Source organism: Hyaena hyaena, unplaced genomic scaffold (genome assembly GCF_003009895.1).
Source record: "Hyaena hyaena isolate Hyena2069 unplaced genomic scaffold, ASM300989v1 scaffold_175, whole genome shotgun sequence".
NCBI classification, from domain to species: Eukaryota; Metazoa; Chordata; class Mammalia; order Carnivora; family Hyaenidae; genus Hyaena; species Hyaena hyaena.
In genome coordinates, this window is record NW_024080808.1 from 580,143 (window position 1) to 595,173 (window position 15,031).

The window sequence follows — 15,031 nt, forward strand, 5'->3', positions numbered from 1 at the left end:
CTCAGTATTTGTAAGACAGTTTTGTAGTCCTGTTTTGTAAGGTAAAAATTTTGATATTTATGGTGAGGTCTTCTTATCAATTGGTAGGCTGACAATATAGGTCCAATTTTTTGTCTTTTAACTTTTAAAAACCTCATCTTTCTGCTAGCTAAAGATCTTATTCGCACAGCAGTTGGGCAAACAAGACTCCTTATGAAAGAAAGGTTCAAGCAGTTTGAAGGGCTGGTGGACAATTGTGAATACAAGCGAGGTGAGAAGGAGACGACCTGTACAGATCTGGATGGATTTTGGGATATGGTTAGTTTTCAGGTACGTGGTCAAGCCTTTTCAGTGTATTAACTCTGAGCCTGGTCTTTTGGAAAATGAGGTTTGGGGCACCTGGGTGGCTCAGTCGGCTGAGTGTCCGACTTTGGCTCAGGTCATGATCTGGCAGTTCATGAGTTCGAGCCCTGCATCGGGCTCCTCTGCTGTTAGCACTGAGCCTGCTTTGGATCCTCTGTCCCCTTCTTTTTCTGGCCCTCCTCTGCTTGTGCTATCTCTCTCTCTCTCTCAAAAATGAAATAAACATTAAAAAAAAAATGGGATTAAACGGGGCATCTGGATAGCTCAGCTGGTTGAATGTCTGATCTCAGCTCAGGTCATGATCTCACAGTCCATGAGTTTGAGCTGCACGCAGGCTCTGTGCTGACAGCTCAGAGCCTGGAGCCCACTTCTGATTCTGTGTTTCCCACTGTCTCTGCCCCTCCCTAACTCATGCTCTGTCTCTCTCACTCTCAAAAATGAATAAATGTTTAAAAACAAATTTTTTTAATGAGATTTAAAAAATGAGGTTAGGGGTGCCTAGTTAGCTCAGTTGGTTAAGCATCTGATTTCAGCTCAGGTCATGATCTCACGGTTTGTGAGTTCAAACCCCATGTTGCATTCTATGCTGACAACTTGGAGCCTGGAGCCTGCTCAGGATTCTTTTGTCTCCCTCTTTCTCTAGCCCTTCCCCACTTGGACTATGTCTTTCTGGATCTCAAAAATGAATAAACCCTAAAAAAAAAAAAAAAAAAAAGTTAACAATAATGGGAGTAATGGAGATGCTTTTTAGGTACCGGTAATGTTAAATGAGATATTAGGTAGCATCTTTATAAACTGTAAAGTACTGTCTAGGGGTGCCTGGGTGGCTCAGTCTGTTGGGCATCTGACTTCGGCCCAGGTCATGATGTCGCAGTTCATGAGTTTGAGCCATATGTCGAGCTCTGTGCTGACAGCTCAGAACCTGGAGCCTGGTTTGGATCCTGTGTCTCCCTCTCTCTCTGCCCCTCCCCATTCATGCTCACTCTTGCGCGCTCTCTCTCTCTCTCAATAATAAACATTAAGAAAAATTTTAAATACTGTCTAAATTTTATAACTGATGTCTACTTCTTCCTTGTGTTGTCAGGATGGTTTCTGGATGGTTTGGAAATTGAGACATTTTATTCAACTGTTGTACAGACCATAATGATTCTGCACTTGAGAAAAATGAGCAAATCTTGTCTTTACTAATTCAGATCATCTAGCAGTTGTTGAGTTCTCACTGTGTGCCAGATATTATACCAGAAGTTGAAAAATAAGGCACATTCTCTCTCCTAGAGAAGCTTGTAGTTTATCAGTGAGTCAGACACAACATATAATTCCAATCTAATGTACAAAGTGCTCTAATAGAGGGAATCATTAGGAAGATCAGGAAAAGCTTGAGAGGACATGACACTTTCTAGCTTCTTGACTTGTTTTATAGATGAACATAACAAAATACTAGTTCAGGAACCAGTAACCAAAAATCATTAGACATTTGAGGAAAACCTCAAGTTTGAAAAAAAAAAAAAAAAAGGAAGTCAAAGCAGACTCCGGTAGAAAACTTTCTGGATGGAGGAAATGATGATAATACAAGGAGAAGAGAACTTTTACCTGCAAGTGTTAATATTCTCAAAGGGACCAGACATTTCATCTGTCAATTAAGAACAGCTATTAAGAAAAGAACATTCAGAAAACAAAAATTGCTCTTTGAAGTTAGAAACTGTGAGAGCAGAAATGTAAATTCAGTAGAAAGATGGAATAGAGCAAAAGATAAAATAGAGCAAAGAGAGATGTAAAGTAGGAGAGATTGAATAAGATAGATAAGAAGATTAAGTAGACCAGTCTAGGAAATATATAATTCCAGATAAAGAGAACAGAAAAAATAGTGGAGAGGAATCAATCAATGAAATAGTTGAAATGTTTTCCCAACCTGGAGCACCTGAATTCCAGATCAAAGGAGGTCATTGAGTGCCTAGCATTGTGAATCAGAGTAAACCCACACCAATGCACATTATTAAATGTGATTGTACAACTTTGGGGATGGAGAGAAAAATCCAGAAGCATCCAGAGAGAGAAAGCAAGTCTTTTTTTTTTTTTTTTTAATGTTTTATTTATATCTAGGAGAGAGAGAGAGAGACAGCGTGAGCAGGGGAGGGTCAGAGAGAGAGAGTCACAGACTGAAACAGGCTCCAGGCTCTGAGCTGGCAGTGAGCACAGAGCCTGATGCGGGGCTCGAACCCACGAACCGCGAGATCATGACCTAAGCGAAAGTTGGACGCTTAACGGACTAAGCCACCCAGGCACCCCTGCCGTTTGCTTTTTAAATTGTAGTCAGAGGAGGTTTATACAGAATTTAGAGGTGAATTGATGATAGATACATAAAAACCAAGCAAATGAAAAGCAAAACAGTATTCAGAGTAGAGAAAAAGTGAAGGGAAGATAATCTGCATTGCTATGGCCCTGATGTGAATAGTGTTTAGGTAGTCATGGTGATGTTAAGTATTGCTTTATGACCAGTTTTCATATATTTGCCAGTTTTCATAAGGAGTTGTTTTACTAGCATCCTTCAGTGGTGACCAATTAATTTTGTTTTTAGTATTAATAAATGATAGATTTGAAGGTATTTAATGTGTTTATATTGTTTACATTTAGTGTCTGTTGATGCTCATTTCCCAGCTTTGGCCATTGGGAGCCTCTTTAAAGTTGGCTCCTGGGACCTTTTTTTTTTTTTTTTTTTTCCTTTAAGACTGTTCTGAAGTTTAATATCCTAAACCTTACCAGCTCTGAATTCAGTCATTTTCAGTGAATTTGCAGAGTTGTGCAATCGTGGCCATAATCCAAGTGTAGAATATTTTCATAAAAAGACCTTTCTTGCCTGTATGCAAGTGAATCCCCATTCCTACTCCCAGCCCCAAGCAACTTACTCTGTGGATTTGTCTTTTCTGGACACTTCATATTAAGTAAAATAATACAATATGTAGTCTTTCATACGTGGTTTCTTTCACTTAGCCTGATGTTTTTGAGGTTCTTTCATGTGGTAGGACATATCTGTACTTCGTTCCTTTACATTGCTGAGTAGTAGTTCATTGAGTAAATATGCCACTCTCTATTCACCAGTTGAAGGACACTTGGATTGTTTCTGCTTTGGTGATTATGAATAATCTTCTGTGAATATGCACATACAAATCTTAGTGTGGACATTAGTTTTCATTTTTCTTGGGATAAATATCTAGATATTGCTGGGACATAGAGTAAATTCATGTTTAACTTTTAAGAAACTGCCATACTGTTTCCCAAAGCGATTGTAATATTTTACTTTCCCATCAACAATTGTATGAGTTTTCCTACATCTCCACATCCTCACTAGTACTTGTTATTGTCTGTCTAGTAGAGCCATCCTAGTGGGGACAAAGTATTTGTTGTAGTTTTGATTCGCATTTCCCTAACAAATTATGATAATTATCTTTTCATGTGTTTAGTCATTTAAATGTCTTCTTTGGTGAAATTTGTATTCAAATCTTTTGGCCATTTTTAAATTGGGTTTGTCTTTTTATAATTGAGTTGTAAGTGTTCTTTATGTATTCTGGAAATGACTTTTTTTTTTTTTTTAAATGTTTTTTATTTCTAGGAGAGAGAGAGAGAGAGAGACAGCGTGAGCAGGGGAGGGTCAGAGAGAGAGGGAGTCACAGACTGAAACAGGCTCCAGGCTCTGAGCTGGTAGTCAGCACAGAGCCTGACGCGGGGCTCAAACCCACGAACCGCGAGATTATGACCTAAGCGAAAGTCGGACGCTTAACCGACTAAGCCACCCAGGCGCCCCTGGAAATGACTCTTTAATCAGAAATGTTTTCTGCAAATCTTTTCCCCCAATTTGTAGCTTGTCTTAATTTTCTTAATGGTGTCTTTTGAAGTGTGTTTTTAATTTTGATGATATTCATTTTATCAACTTTTTTCTTCTATGTGATTTTTGATACCATGTCTAAGAACTCTTTGGCAAATGTCAGCTCACAAAGATTTTCTTATGTTTTCTTCTAAGAGTGTTGTAGTTCTAACTCTACAGTTAGGTATATGATTCATTTGGAGTTCGTTTTTGTGTACGGTATAAGTAAGAGTTTATAAATTCATCTTTCTTCTTGTGGATATCCAATTTTCCCAGCACTGTTGTTGAAAAGACTATCCTTTCCTCATTGGATTGCATGGACACATTGTTGAACATCAGTTGGTCCTAGTGTAATCCTGAGTCCTTTTGACATTTAGATTTTTTAAGGAGAGAGAAATTGAGAGCACGCATATGTACAAATGCATAGTAGGGGGTATGAAGCATGTTTACTAAATTATTGACAGTGGTTACTTCTTTGGAGGAGACTGGAAGTGCCAGAAAGATGAGGATCATACACTGACAATACTGACTCCATCTTTGGCCCTCCATCTTGCCCATGCCTGTACAGTAACCTCTCTTGGGGCTATGTCGTCTAGGCCCCGTGGAGGTTAATGTAAGAATGTAAGCCTTGACTGGAATGTGGGAAGGCTTGTTCTGATCTTCCCTAAAGTGGTGGACAGAAGGCACCACTTTAGATAACTAGTTGAGATGAGAACCATACCAGAAGGATAAGGATCCTACATTCTCATTCTGCTAGTAGGTGTATTACATGAATCTTAAAATGGGATTGTGTCAAGACAATGAGAAGGCAAGCCACGGACTGAGAAATATTTGCAAAAGACATTGTGTTAAAAAAAAAAAGACATATTATGTTCACGTTGTATAATTTAGGAAACAAAAACACCTAAGATATCTCTCCTACATTTTAATGGCCAAAAATAAATTAAGAGGGTTCTTTATATTTGACAACTTTTCTGTATATTATGGAAGTTCGTAAAAACAAAAAATAACAATTTTACCATGAGAATTCTTAATTTGAATATTTAATTGAGAATGACTTAGTCTAATTTTATATGCCGTCAGTCCAACTCACCATTCTCAAATTTTTTGAAGCTTCAGCTCATTAGTTTTTCATTTTAATATGGTTAGCATTAATCTGATAAACATGTGCTTTGTTTATTAACAGATAGAAGATGTAAACCAAAAATTCAACAATTTGACTAAACTTGAGGAGTCTGGATGGCAGAACAATAATAATACAAACAAAAAAATCTTTCGGGTAAGTTTGTGGGTTTTATTTCCAAATTTCTAATATAGATTCTTCTACTTTAATGAATTTTTATTTTTAGGCTTTAAAAACATTTAGCTTCAGATTTTTCATCTTTTTACCAATAAAGTTCCATAGATTAAATCCAATGTCCAGATCGCTTTTGAAGAAAGAATGAAATTCAGCCAAATTCTAAACTAGGTAAATTCTTAAATTCAGCTAACCACTAAATTCTTTCTGGAGGGAGGGAGGTAGGGGCTATAGTTGAATGGGGAAGCGCTTCTAAGTTACCAGGTAGCAGGTCTGTGTGTGTTTGTTGCTTGTTTAATATACTTTTAAAGCTTATTTTTTGAGAGAAAGAGCAAGAGAGCATGAGTGGGGAAGGGGCAGAGAGAGGAGGAGAGAGAATCCCAGGTAGGGTCCTCACTGTCAGCACAGAGCCAGATGCAGGGCTTGAACTCACATACTGTGAGATCATGACCTGAGCTGAAATTGAAAGTAGGCCGCTCAACCAAATGAGCCACCCAGGAAACCCTGTTTGTTTTACACTTCAAACTGTACACATCCGTTTTGTTGTATTAATAACAGGAGTACTACATAATTGATATAATGCTTAGTGTGTGCCAAGTATTGTTCTATGTATTTTACGTGTATAAACTCATTTAATCATCACAACAGTCCTGTGACGTGGGTTCTGTTCTCCCCAAGCAACCTTACGTTAGGAACCTTAACGTCCACAAAGATTAAACCACTTGCCAAATGTGGAGCTGTGTTTCAAGGCCAGACATTCTCTTTCCAGAATCCATGTTCTTAATCAGTAGTCTATGTCACCTCTTTGTTTTTATATACTCTTTTGTGTGATCTATTTCAAAATGAAATAGTTTTTAAATAGCAAAGAGGGACAATGGCTCTTTAGAATATCTGTCTTCTTCCCTGTGGTTTATCTTGTAAATTTCCCTATTTTTTCTAAAATTTGCTTTGTTAACTTGAAAGATTCCATTCTTCTCTATTTGTAGTACTTTTTTTTTCTAGTAATCTTTTGAACTTAAAGTTTCTGGTTAAATGGATACTTCTCAAATCACCTTAGGGCATTATCAGTGTTTCTTTATATTTTATTTTTATTTATTTATTTATTTTTGAGAGAGAGCATGCACATGCACACATGCACAGGCGGGGAAGGGATAGGGTAAGAGGGAGAGAGAATCCCAAGCAGTCTCTATGCCCAGTGCAGAGCCCAATGAAGGGCTCTATCTCACCACCATGAGATCATGACCTGAGCCAAAATCAAGAGTCAGATGCTTAAACAACTGGGCCATCCAGGTGCCCCTCTTTATATTTTAGAAGAATACCTTTGATTATCGAATCAGGTTTCTGAATTAGTACTTTATTCTTATGTAATCCAAATAAAATATCTGTTTTAAATCCTATCTTAGGAACTTAAGATGGTACAGTATTAAAAACCTATTACAGGGGTGCCTGGATGGCTCAATCAGTTAAGTGTCCAACTCTTAATTTCAGCTCAGGTCTCATGGCCATGAGATCAAGTCCTGTCAGACTCCGAGCTGAGTATGGAAACTACTTGGGATTCTCCTCTCTCCCTTTCTCTCTGCCCCTCCCCTGCTCGTGCTCACACACGTGCATGTGAACTGTCTCTCTCAAAAATAAATAAATAAAAATTTTAAAGAATCCATTACAAAATTATTTTACTAATGAAGTCTTATGACAAGGACCCTGAGGATGGTTACTAAATTAATGGAATGAATTTCAGATCTACTAAAAAGTGAAGAATGCTGGGACATTTTGGAGCTACCTTGGGTATTTCTTATTGAGTACTCAGTCCTGGGAACGTTAACATCATCAGTGCTGCAGATTGGCTGTGTCAGTATAGCATTATATCAGAGCCTTGTAATTCTGTCCCTTATCACCAGGTGTCTCTCTCCTCTTACTTTATTTTGCAGGCTACTATTAAGATTATCAAACAAATAAAATAAAATTATTGCCTATACTTTGATCCTCTTCCTTCTAACTTCTTATTCATCGATCTGTCATTACACCAGTTAGTCTTTTTTTTCCTCTCTTCCCCTCTCTTTCCATCAGTTTTTAGACATGTTTAAGGGTCTTAGCTTTGCTTACATTTAAAAAAAAAAACAAAAAAACTCTAAACTTGTCATGTTCCCATCTCCCAATCACAGATAAGCTTCCTGGAAAAGTTGTCCATTCTCCCTTCTCCAGGCTATAGACAGAATGACCTTTAGAAACACAAAGCCGATAATGTTAATCTCCTGATTAGAAGTCATCAATAAGCTGTATTCCTTTGTCCTCTCTATAAATGTGGCTCCTTAATATGGTTACATACAAGGGATTTTAAATCTAGCTGTTGTCACCTCCTCCCAGCTCTGCTCTTCTTTCTTTCACTTCTGGCTTTGCAAACATGCTGTTATTTGTATGTTCCAGCCCTTTCCTCACCCCGTCTTGTAGCCTGGCCAACTGTAATTCCAGCTCAGTGCTACTTCTTATAAGCCTTTCTGGATGACTCTGAGGATTAATTTAGGCGATAGCCTGGTATTCTCTTATAGTTGTCTGATTTTATCTGTATCGTGACACTTACTCTTCTTAATGTCCATCTCTAGCCCTTCCCCTAAGCTGTAGAGCTCCTCGAAGGCAGGGACTTTGTCCTTTTACCTTTTGACCCCGGGTATTTTTAGCACATACGAGGAACCTTATAAGTATATGATGACTATGCTAAATATTTCTAAAGACATTTTTGTTTGTTTGTTTATTTTGAGAGAGAAAGTGTGTGCTCATGAACTGGGGAGGGACGAAGAGAGGGAGAAAGAGGGAATCCCAAGCAGTCTCCTCAGTGTCAGTACAGAGCCCCATTGAGGCTCGAACCACAAACTGTGAGATTGTGACCTCATCCAAAATCAAGAGTTGGACACCCAACCGACTGAGCCACTCAGGCGCCCCAAATGTGTTAAATATCAATGGATGCTTTGATTTTCTTATAAGATGATAATGAGTAGCTTTAATAAATGTCATAATGTCTCTTTCCAGAAAAAAGTTGTCTCAGGTGTAGCAAGTAAACCCAAACAGGATGATGGAAGAATTGCAGCCAGAAATCGCCTCGCTGCCATAAAAAATGCAATGAGAGAGAGAATGAAGCAGGAAGAACATGCAGAGGCAGCAGCCTCTGTGACACCAAAAGAAGTTGATAAAATAGTGTTTGATGCTGGATTTTTCAGAATTGAAAGTCCCATTAAATCCTTCTCAGGTTAGTTTTTCTGCTAAGACTCCTTGAGGGAAATATTTGGGTTGAATAGGAGCTTGTATAAGAGGTGAAAAATAGTTTTCACATGAAGGCCTATAAACCCTCTGCGGGTCTGGAAGATAGACTATACCCTCACAAACACATGAAAGGCATGTTGTGGTGTGTGATTAGATTACATTAAGTGTGATCGATCTTCTAATATGGCTTTTGTGTCTCCTAAGTGACTTCACATCAGTTATTACCACTTAATCCCACAATCCTGTGGGGTAGGTCACAGGATCCCAAGGGTAAGGGACATGATGGAAACATGAGGAGTTAGATGATTTTCTTCAGGTTAGTTAGTTAGAACTTAAGATGCAAAGTATTTTAGGCATCAAATCATCACACTTCTTTAGTTGTACTTTAAAAGGAAGCTAATGGAAAGTGGGTTTGGCTTAATTTTCATTTGTATTAACTTTTGCTCAGGTTTTATGAAATACCATAAATGTACTAATTTCCTAATTTAAAACCATTCCAGTGAAGCCAGCTTTTAATACTTTAGGAAATCATTCTTCTTATGATTTTCTGATTTCTAATTCTGATCATATGATTTTCTTTCTTATGATTTTTTAATAGCTATTTTTCTTTAAGGTTTTGTGTATATTTGAGAGAGAGTGAGAGAGCATGCTCATGTGAGTCGGGGAGGGGCAGAGAGAGAGGGAGAGAGAGAGAATTCCAAGCAGGCTCCACATTGACAGTGCAGCTTAAACTCATGAACTGTGAGATCATGACCTGAGCCAAAATCAAGAGTCAAGTCAGTCAACTGACTGAGCCACCGAGGTGCCCCCAATACCTATTTTTCATATGCTATCTTTAAACTTTTTTTTTTAAGTTTACTTATTTATTTTGAGAAAGAGAGAGAAAGAGGGCATGAGCAGGGGAGGGACAGAGAGAAGGGTTCAGAGAGAAGAATCCCAACGCAGGGCTCAAACTTACTAGCTGTGAGATCATGACCTGAGCTTAAATCAAGAGTCAGTTGCTCAACTGATTGAGGCATCCATGCACCCCAGATAGGCTATCTTTATTAGACTGATTTATATATCTGGATTGAAATTATTTTTAAGTCATGTAATGAGAGGTCATAGCTGAAGTAATCTGTAAATCTCAGTAGAAACTTGTATCAATGCTTAAAGTGCTAGATGTTTGTTTTCTTTTTCTTTTTTGTTTTTAATGTTTATGTATTTTTTTTATGTATTTATTTTGAAAGAGAGAAAGAGAGAGAGCAAGGGAAGAGCAGAGAGAGAGAGAGAGGGAATCCCAAGCTGGCCCCTCACTGTCAGTGCAGAGCCCTAAATGAGGCTTGATTCCACAACCCTGAGGTCATGACCAGAGCTGAAACCAAGAGTTGGCTGCTTAACTGACTGAACCACCCAGGTGCCCATAGATGTTTGTTTTCAAGGAGAAAGGGGCCAAGTTCTCTTCAGGTACTAAACAGCTGAAGGGATGTTTTTTCCCTATTTAACTGTGTCCACGGGGAAGTTTTCTGAAAATAAACTTGAGCTGCTATCTGGTATTTACATTAAATGTAAATTTATCACCTCAAGTATATTATAATCTCATGTCAATTTAGGTATCACACCTGGTGTGGCCTGGCTTGTTTCCTTTACGCAGCTTTACTTCTACCCAGGAATCGCCTCCTGGTAGTAACATGGCTCCTTGCCGCTAATTTCCCAAGGATCCTACTGTTTCCATTACTATGAACTCTTCACTATCTGTTCCTTCATGGACCCAGTGTGGCACTTCTGACTGAAGAGACTAAAGTTTATGGCCCAACACTATCTTGTTAAAGTTGAGTTTTAGTTACAGAGCAGAGTTCAGATGAGGCCTGTTACAGAACAGAAGCCCCCCAAGAAGCCCCTCGCATCCATTTTTTTCTCCCTAGACACAACCACTTTCAGTTCTTTTATAGGAGTTTCAGAGTCTTGAGTTGTTTGAGGCCCTCTCTCTGAACAACATATAGATTTTTTTTTTCTTGAATTATTCCTATGATTTACTCTCCTTGGTTATCTTGGATCTTTCTTTCAGAAATACCTATTTTATTTTCTTCCTGGTAAATAGGCTATTTTTATAATTTTTCCTGTACTTGCCATTTTCTACTTCCTGGATTTCCTCAACTTTCATGTTGGCTTTTATGGTGTGCTTTGTTTTGTTTTCCTCTCATGATTTTAAATTCCCAAAAGCTCTTTCTCATTCTTAGAGTATTCCATTTTTTAACATTCTATACTGGTTTGGTAAGTGCACTGTCTTACCTTTCTGAGGATGTTAATGATAGCTTTTATGTTTTCGTTCTCCTGTAGAGTCAGCATTTGTTCTAAGATACTTTTGCCTGTTTGTTTGTTTTTTTTAATGTTTATTTTGGGGGGTGGGGAGGGGCAGAGAGAGAGGAATCTGAAACAGGCCCCGGGGCTCTGAGCTGTCAGCACAGAGCCTGACGCAGGGCTTTAACCCAGAACCACGAGATCATGACCTGAGCCAAAATCGGATGCCCAACCAACTGAGCCACCCAGGCGCCCATTGCCTATTTGGTTTTGGTTTCCATCTCTGTATTAGAGGCTTTCTGTGAGTGTCTGGAAATCCTTGACTGCCTGCTTGTGGTTAAGAGCAGGTCTCTGCACAGAGTACGTGTGTGCTGGGTTCTTAACTGTGGGGCAATTTAGCTGTGCCATAGCGCTGGGACCCTACACGTCACTATGTTGAAGTCTGTTCTCATACGCTAGTCAGATTCCCCAGAGAAGATTCTTTCAGTCTGCTGCCTAGAGGCTATAATTTTGGCTCCCAGCCTTTCAGGGGCCACGTGGGAGAAAAAACTGAATGCCTCAACAGTTTGTAAATCCTCACTGAATCTCCTTTTTCCAGATAGTCCCCATCTCAACCTTACCTGGTATCCCCTAAGTCAGAAGCCTTCTGTTCCACCTTTCTTAGGAAATAAGCCTCGTTTTCTGATTCGGGTAGTGGCCAGGAGCGTGTTGACTACCTGTGCAGAATAAGGAAAGGGCTCCATTTGTTCTTTAAACTGTTTGCTCTTCTTGTTTTTATCTCCACTTTCATCTCTGCTTCCAGAGATACTTGAGGCCACCAGTTTTTTAGAGGGGTGCTATGGTATAAATTGGGTTGATTCTCCTCTTTCCTGACTGACTTAGGATTTATTTTCATGGGTCTAGTAAGTAATAGCCTACTCACTCATCTACATTACAGCTTCCAAATGTTTCTGGCTATTATTGTCTCTCTTTTAATTCTCTTTGTCCTGGAAAATTGTATTTCAAGTTTAAAAAGCTACTGAGTTTAAAAAAAAAAAAAAAAGACTCTTTGTCCTTATGACATTCTGCCTTTTAAGACGATCTCTGTTACTGTGTCGACTATTGAGATAGGAGGAAACAGAATCTAACGTGTGTGCTGGATACTATCTTTAACTGAAAGCCACAGGCATTTGTCTTTAACAAACATTTTACGGGAGAAGGCGGCTAGATGGAAGGGTTAATAGGAAGAACTTGCTCTGTCTTCCTTGTTATAATGAAAAGTGAATGAAGGAATTTGACATTGAGATGATTTCCTTCATCTTCTAGGACTTTCTATCTCTTCTGAACGTCTTTCTCAAAGATTCAGGACCCCTAAGTCTGTCAGCAAAGCTGTGTCTGAGAGCAGGGCTGAGGCGGGTGTTCTGAGACAGACTGTGTCACCACAGAATCCTGATCCTCCAGGTACCAAATGTGGACACGTTGATAAGGAAATTTTGCTGTCAACTATTCCTACAAACAGGTATTTCTTTCGTGTGTTATTATCAAGAGTATAACGGAGGCTGACATTAAATATCATTTCAGATTGTTAACCTGGTAAAATATGCCAGACCTATATTTTTTATTAGATTTCACAATGACCCTGTAACATATAGAAAATACTTCTGTTTCCTACATGAGGGAACTAAGCCTTACAATTTCTTTTTTTTTTTAATAGTTCACTTATTTTTGAGACAGAGAGACAGAGGATGAGTGGGGAAGGGGCAGAGAGAGACACACTCAAAATCTGAAACTGGCTCCAGGCTCTGAGCTGTCAGCACAGAACTCGACGCAGGGATCGAACCCACGAACTGCGAGATCATGACCTGAGCCGAAGTCGGACGCTTAACCGACTGAGCCACCTAGATGCCCCTAAGGCTTACAATTTCTGATAGATAATTGGTTCTATTTAGATGGACAGAATAAATTCTGTAGACCTAAGAAGAAAAGAAGCAGTACACTGTCCTTTGACATTAAACACATTGTGACTTTGGTGCTTTATTAGTACTGAGCTCAAAACCAGCTTTATGGCATACATACTAGTTGTGAAACTCTGAGACAAGTTTAACTCACTTAGTTTCATCTTCATCATTTACAAAACAGCAGCGTTTGACGCCTCCCTACAGGGTCCTTGAGAGGTAGGCACTTTTGTTCCAGCCTCTATAGAAAGTACCTTGAGATTGCTATCTTGACAGATAACAGAGCATAAATAAGGGAGAGCTAGTGTGTACTGAAGAATTATGGGCTAGACATGGTTCTAGGTTATTTAACATGTATTATCTCATTTAATCCTCAGGACAACCCTGTGAGGTATTAGGTCCCCATTTTTCAAGTGTGAGAACTTGAGAAGTTAGTAACTTGCCCAAATTCAGCTTATAATTGGTAAAATTGGATGCTGCCTATATTCTTTCTGCTACAAATGCATCAACATTATCTGTATAGTCCTTGTTCGTGGAACATAAAGATACTAGAATCCTGATAGGAAAAAAGATACTTTAAGATAAGTAGGAAATAAAACTATAGTCTGGAGCCAAGAGAGGACTATTGGATTTATTACTAATCTGGAGTGGGATAGCATTGAATACTTAGTCATCACAGCAGAGAAGTCTTTCAAAAAAATAAAAAACACCCTATGAATCAAAATAGAGGAAACAAATGAAAGTGTTTGCTTTTAAATATTTTATGAAACAAATTTTAAGATTTCTAATTTTTAGTATAAACCAAGGTATATTTAACCTTTTGGGGGGACTAAATATTCTAGAAATCTGGGTTATAATTTATTGTCATTTCTTAAGTGCAAGTTACTTTACTTTATATGTCTCTCTAGTTTATTATCTTATGCTGAGAAGATCTATGATTGTATTTAAGTGATATTACAAGTACTCTTTAAAAAATTTTTTTACTTAACTCCCAAAAATAGTCCTAAAAGAGCAGCTTACACATAAACAACTTTGTGCAGTGAAGGCAACGTGAAGTTGAAAACTAGAAAAATAGAATTTTTAAAACAAAAATGACCTGCAAGAGGTTGAGACCGATATTTCTATGAAGTACAAGTTACGAACTTTGAGATTGTAATATATTATGCTGTAGCAAACAAGTAAATGTAGCCAACTCCAACTGTACACATCTCAGTTGTTGGTTCCATGCTCCCGGGAGCTGGCTTTATTCTAACTTTCCCTAGTCTATGTGTAGCTCTGGATTTGGCTGAGGTTCAAAAGATTGCTGGTGGACTGAGCAGCATGGTAACCTGCTGTGAGCTTTCTGGGTTTTGTGGCCATCCTGCCTGTAGCTGTGGTCCAAACTAACCTGTTTGGACCAAATCTGATCTTGGACCAGGCTCCATCTTTGATTCATTAGGGACAATATCAAAACACAAGTAAAAAGATAGCAATATGTTTAATTATCTGATTACAGTGCTGCTTTTTTCTTTTTCTTTTTTTTTTTGAACAGCATAGAAGATGCTCAGTGTCCTGGATTACAAGATTTAATCAAAGTAAATTATGTAAGTCCGATTCCATTGCTATCTACATAGCAATTTATGTCATTATGTATAGTAACTCCACAAACAACTCCCAGAATTTCCATTCTGAAAATCAAAATCTAAATCTAAATCAGTCATATAAAATGATAATTCATGTTTTAAACACCTTTGGCTTGTTAAACTACAGTGCCATTTTTTGCTCTTTAAATGACATCAAGATTATTATTGTAAATAAAGTTTTATTATAACACAGCCACACCTACATATTGTATCTGGCTACTTTGACAATACAGTAGTAGAACTGAGTAGTTGTGGCAGAGATTCTGTGGTTCACAAAACCTAAAATGCTTATCATCTGGCCTTTCAAATAAAATGTTTGCCAGTTACTGAAGTAGAGTGTTGTAGACACTTGCTGAGAAAGTTTCCTTCGATCATACCATTGCTATAATAGTTTTAAACTAATTGTTTGAGAAGCAACCTAGTAGGATTTACAGTGTTCTTT

General features: G+C 38.2%; 1 protein-coding gene across 1 annotated transcript in view; it reads left to right on the forward strand.

Moving 5' to 3' along the window:
• Positions 1-15,031, forward strand: part of DLGAP5 (DLG associated protein 5) — a 38,240-nt gene that overhangs the window by 18,787 nt on the left and 4,422 nt on the right. The window contains exons 12-16 of the mRNA XM_039240449.1: positions 149-309; positions 5,388-5,480; positions 8,523-8,739; positions 12,339-12,531; positions 14,499-14,550. Of these exons, the coding sequence (XP_039096380.1) occupies positions 149-309; positions 5,388-5,480; positions 8,523-8,739; positions 12,339-12,531; positions 14,499-14,550 (716 nt within the window). The remainder of the gene's footprint in view (positions 1-148; positions 310-5,387; positions 5,481-8,522; positions 8,740-12,338; positions 12,532-14,498; positions 14,551-15,031) is intronic.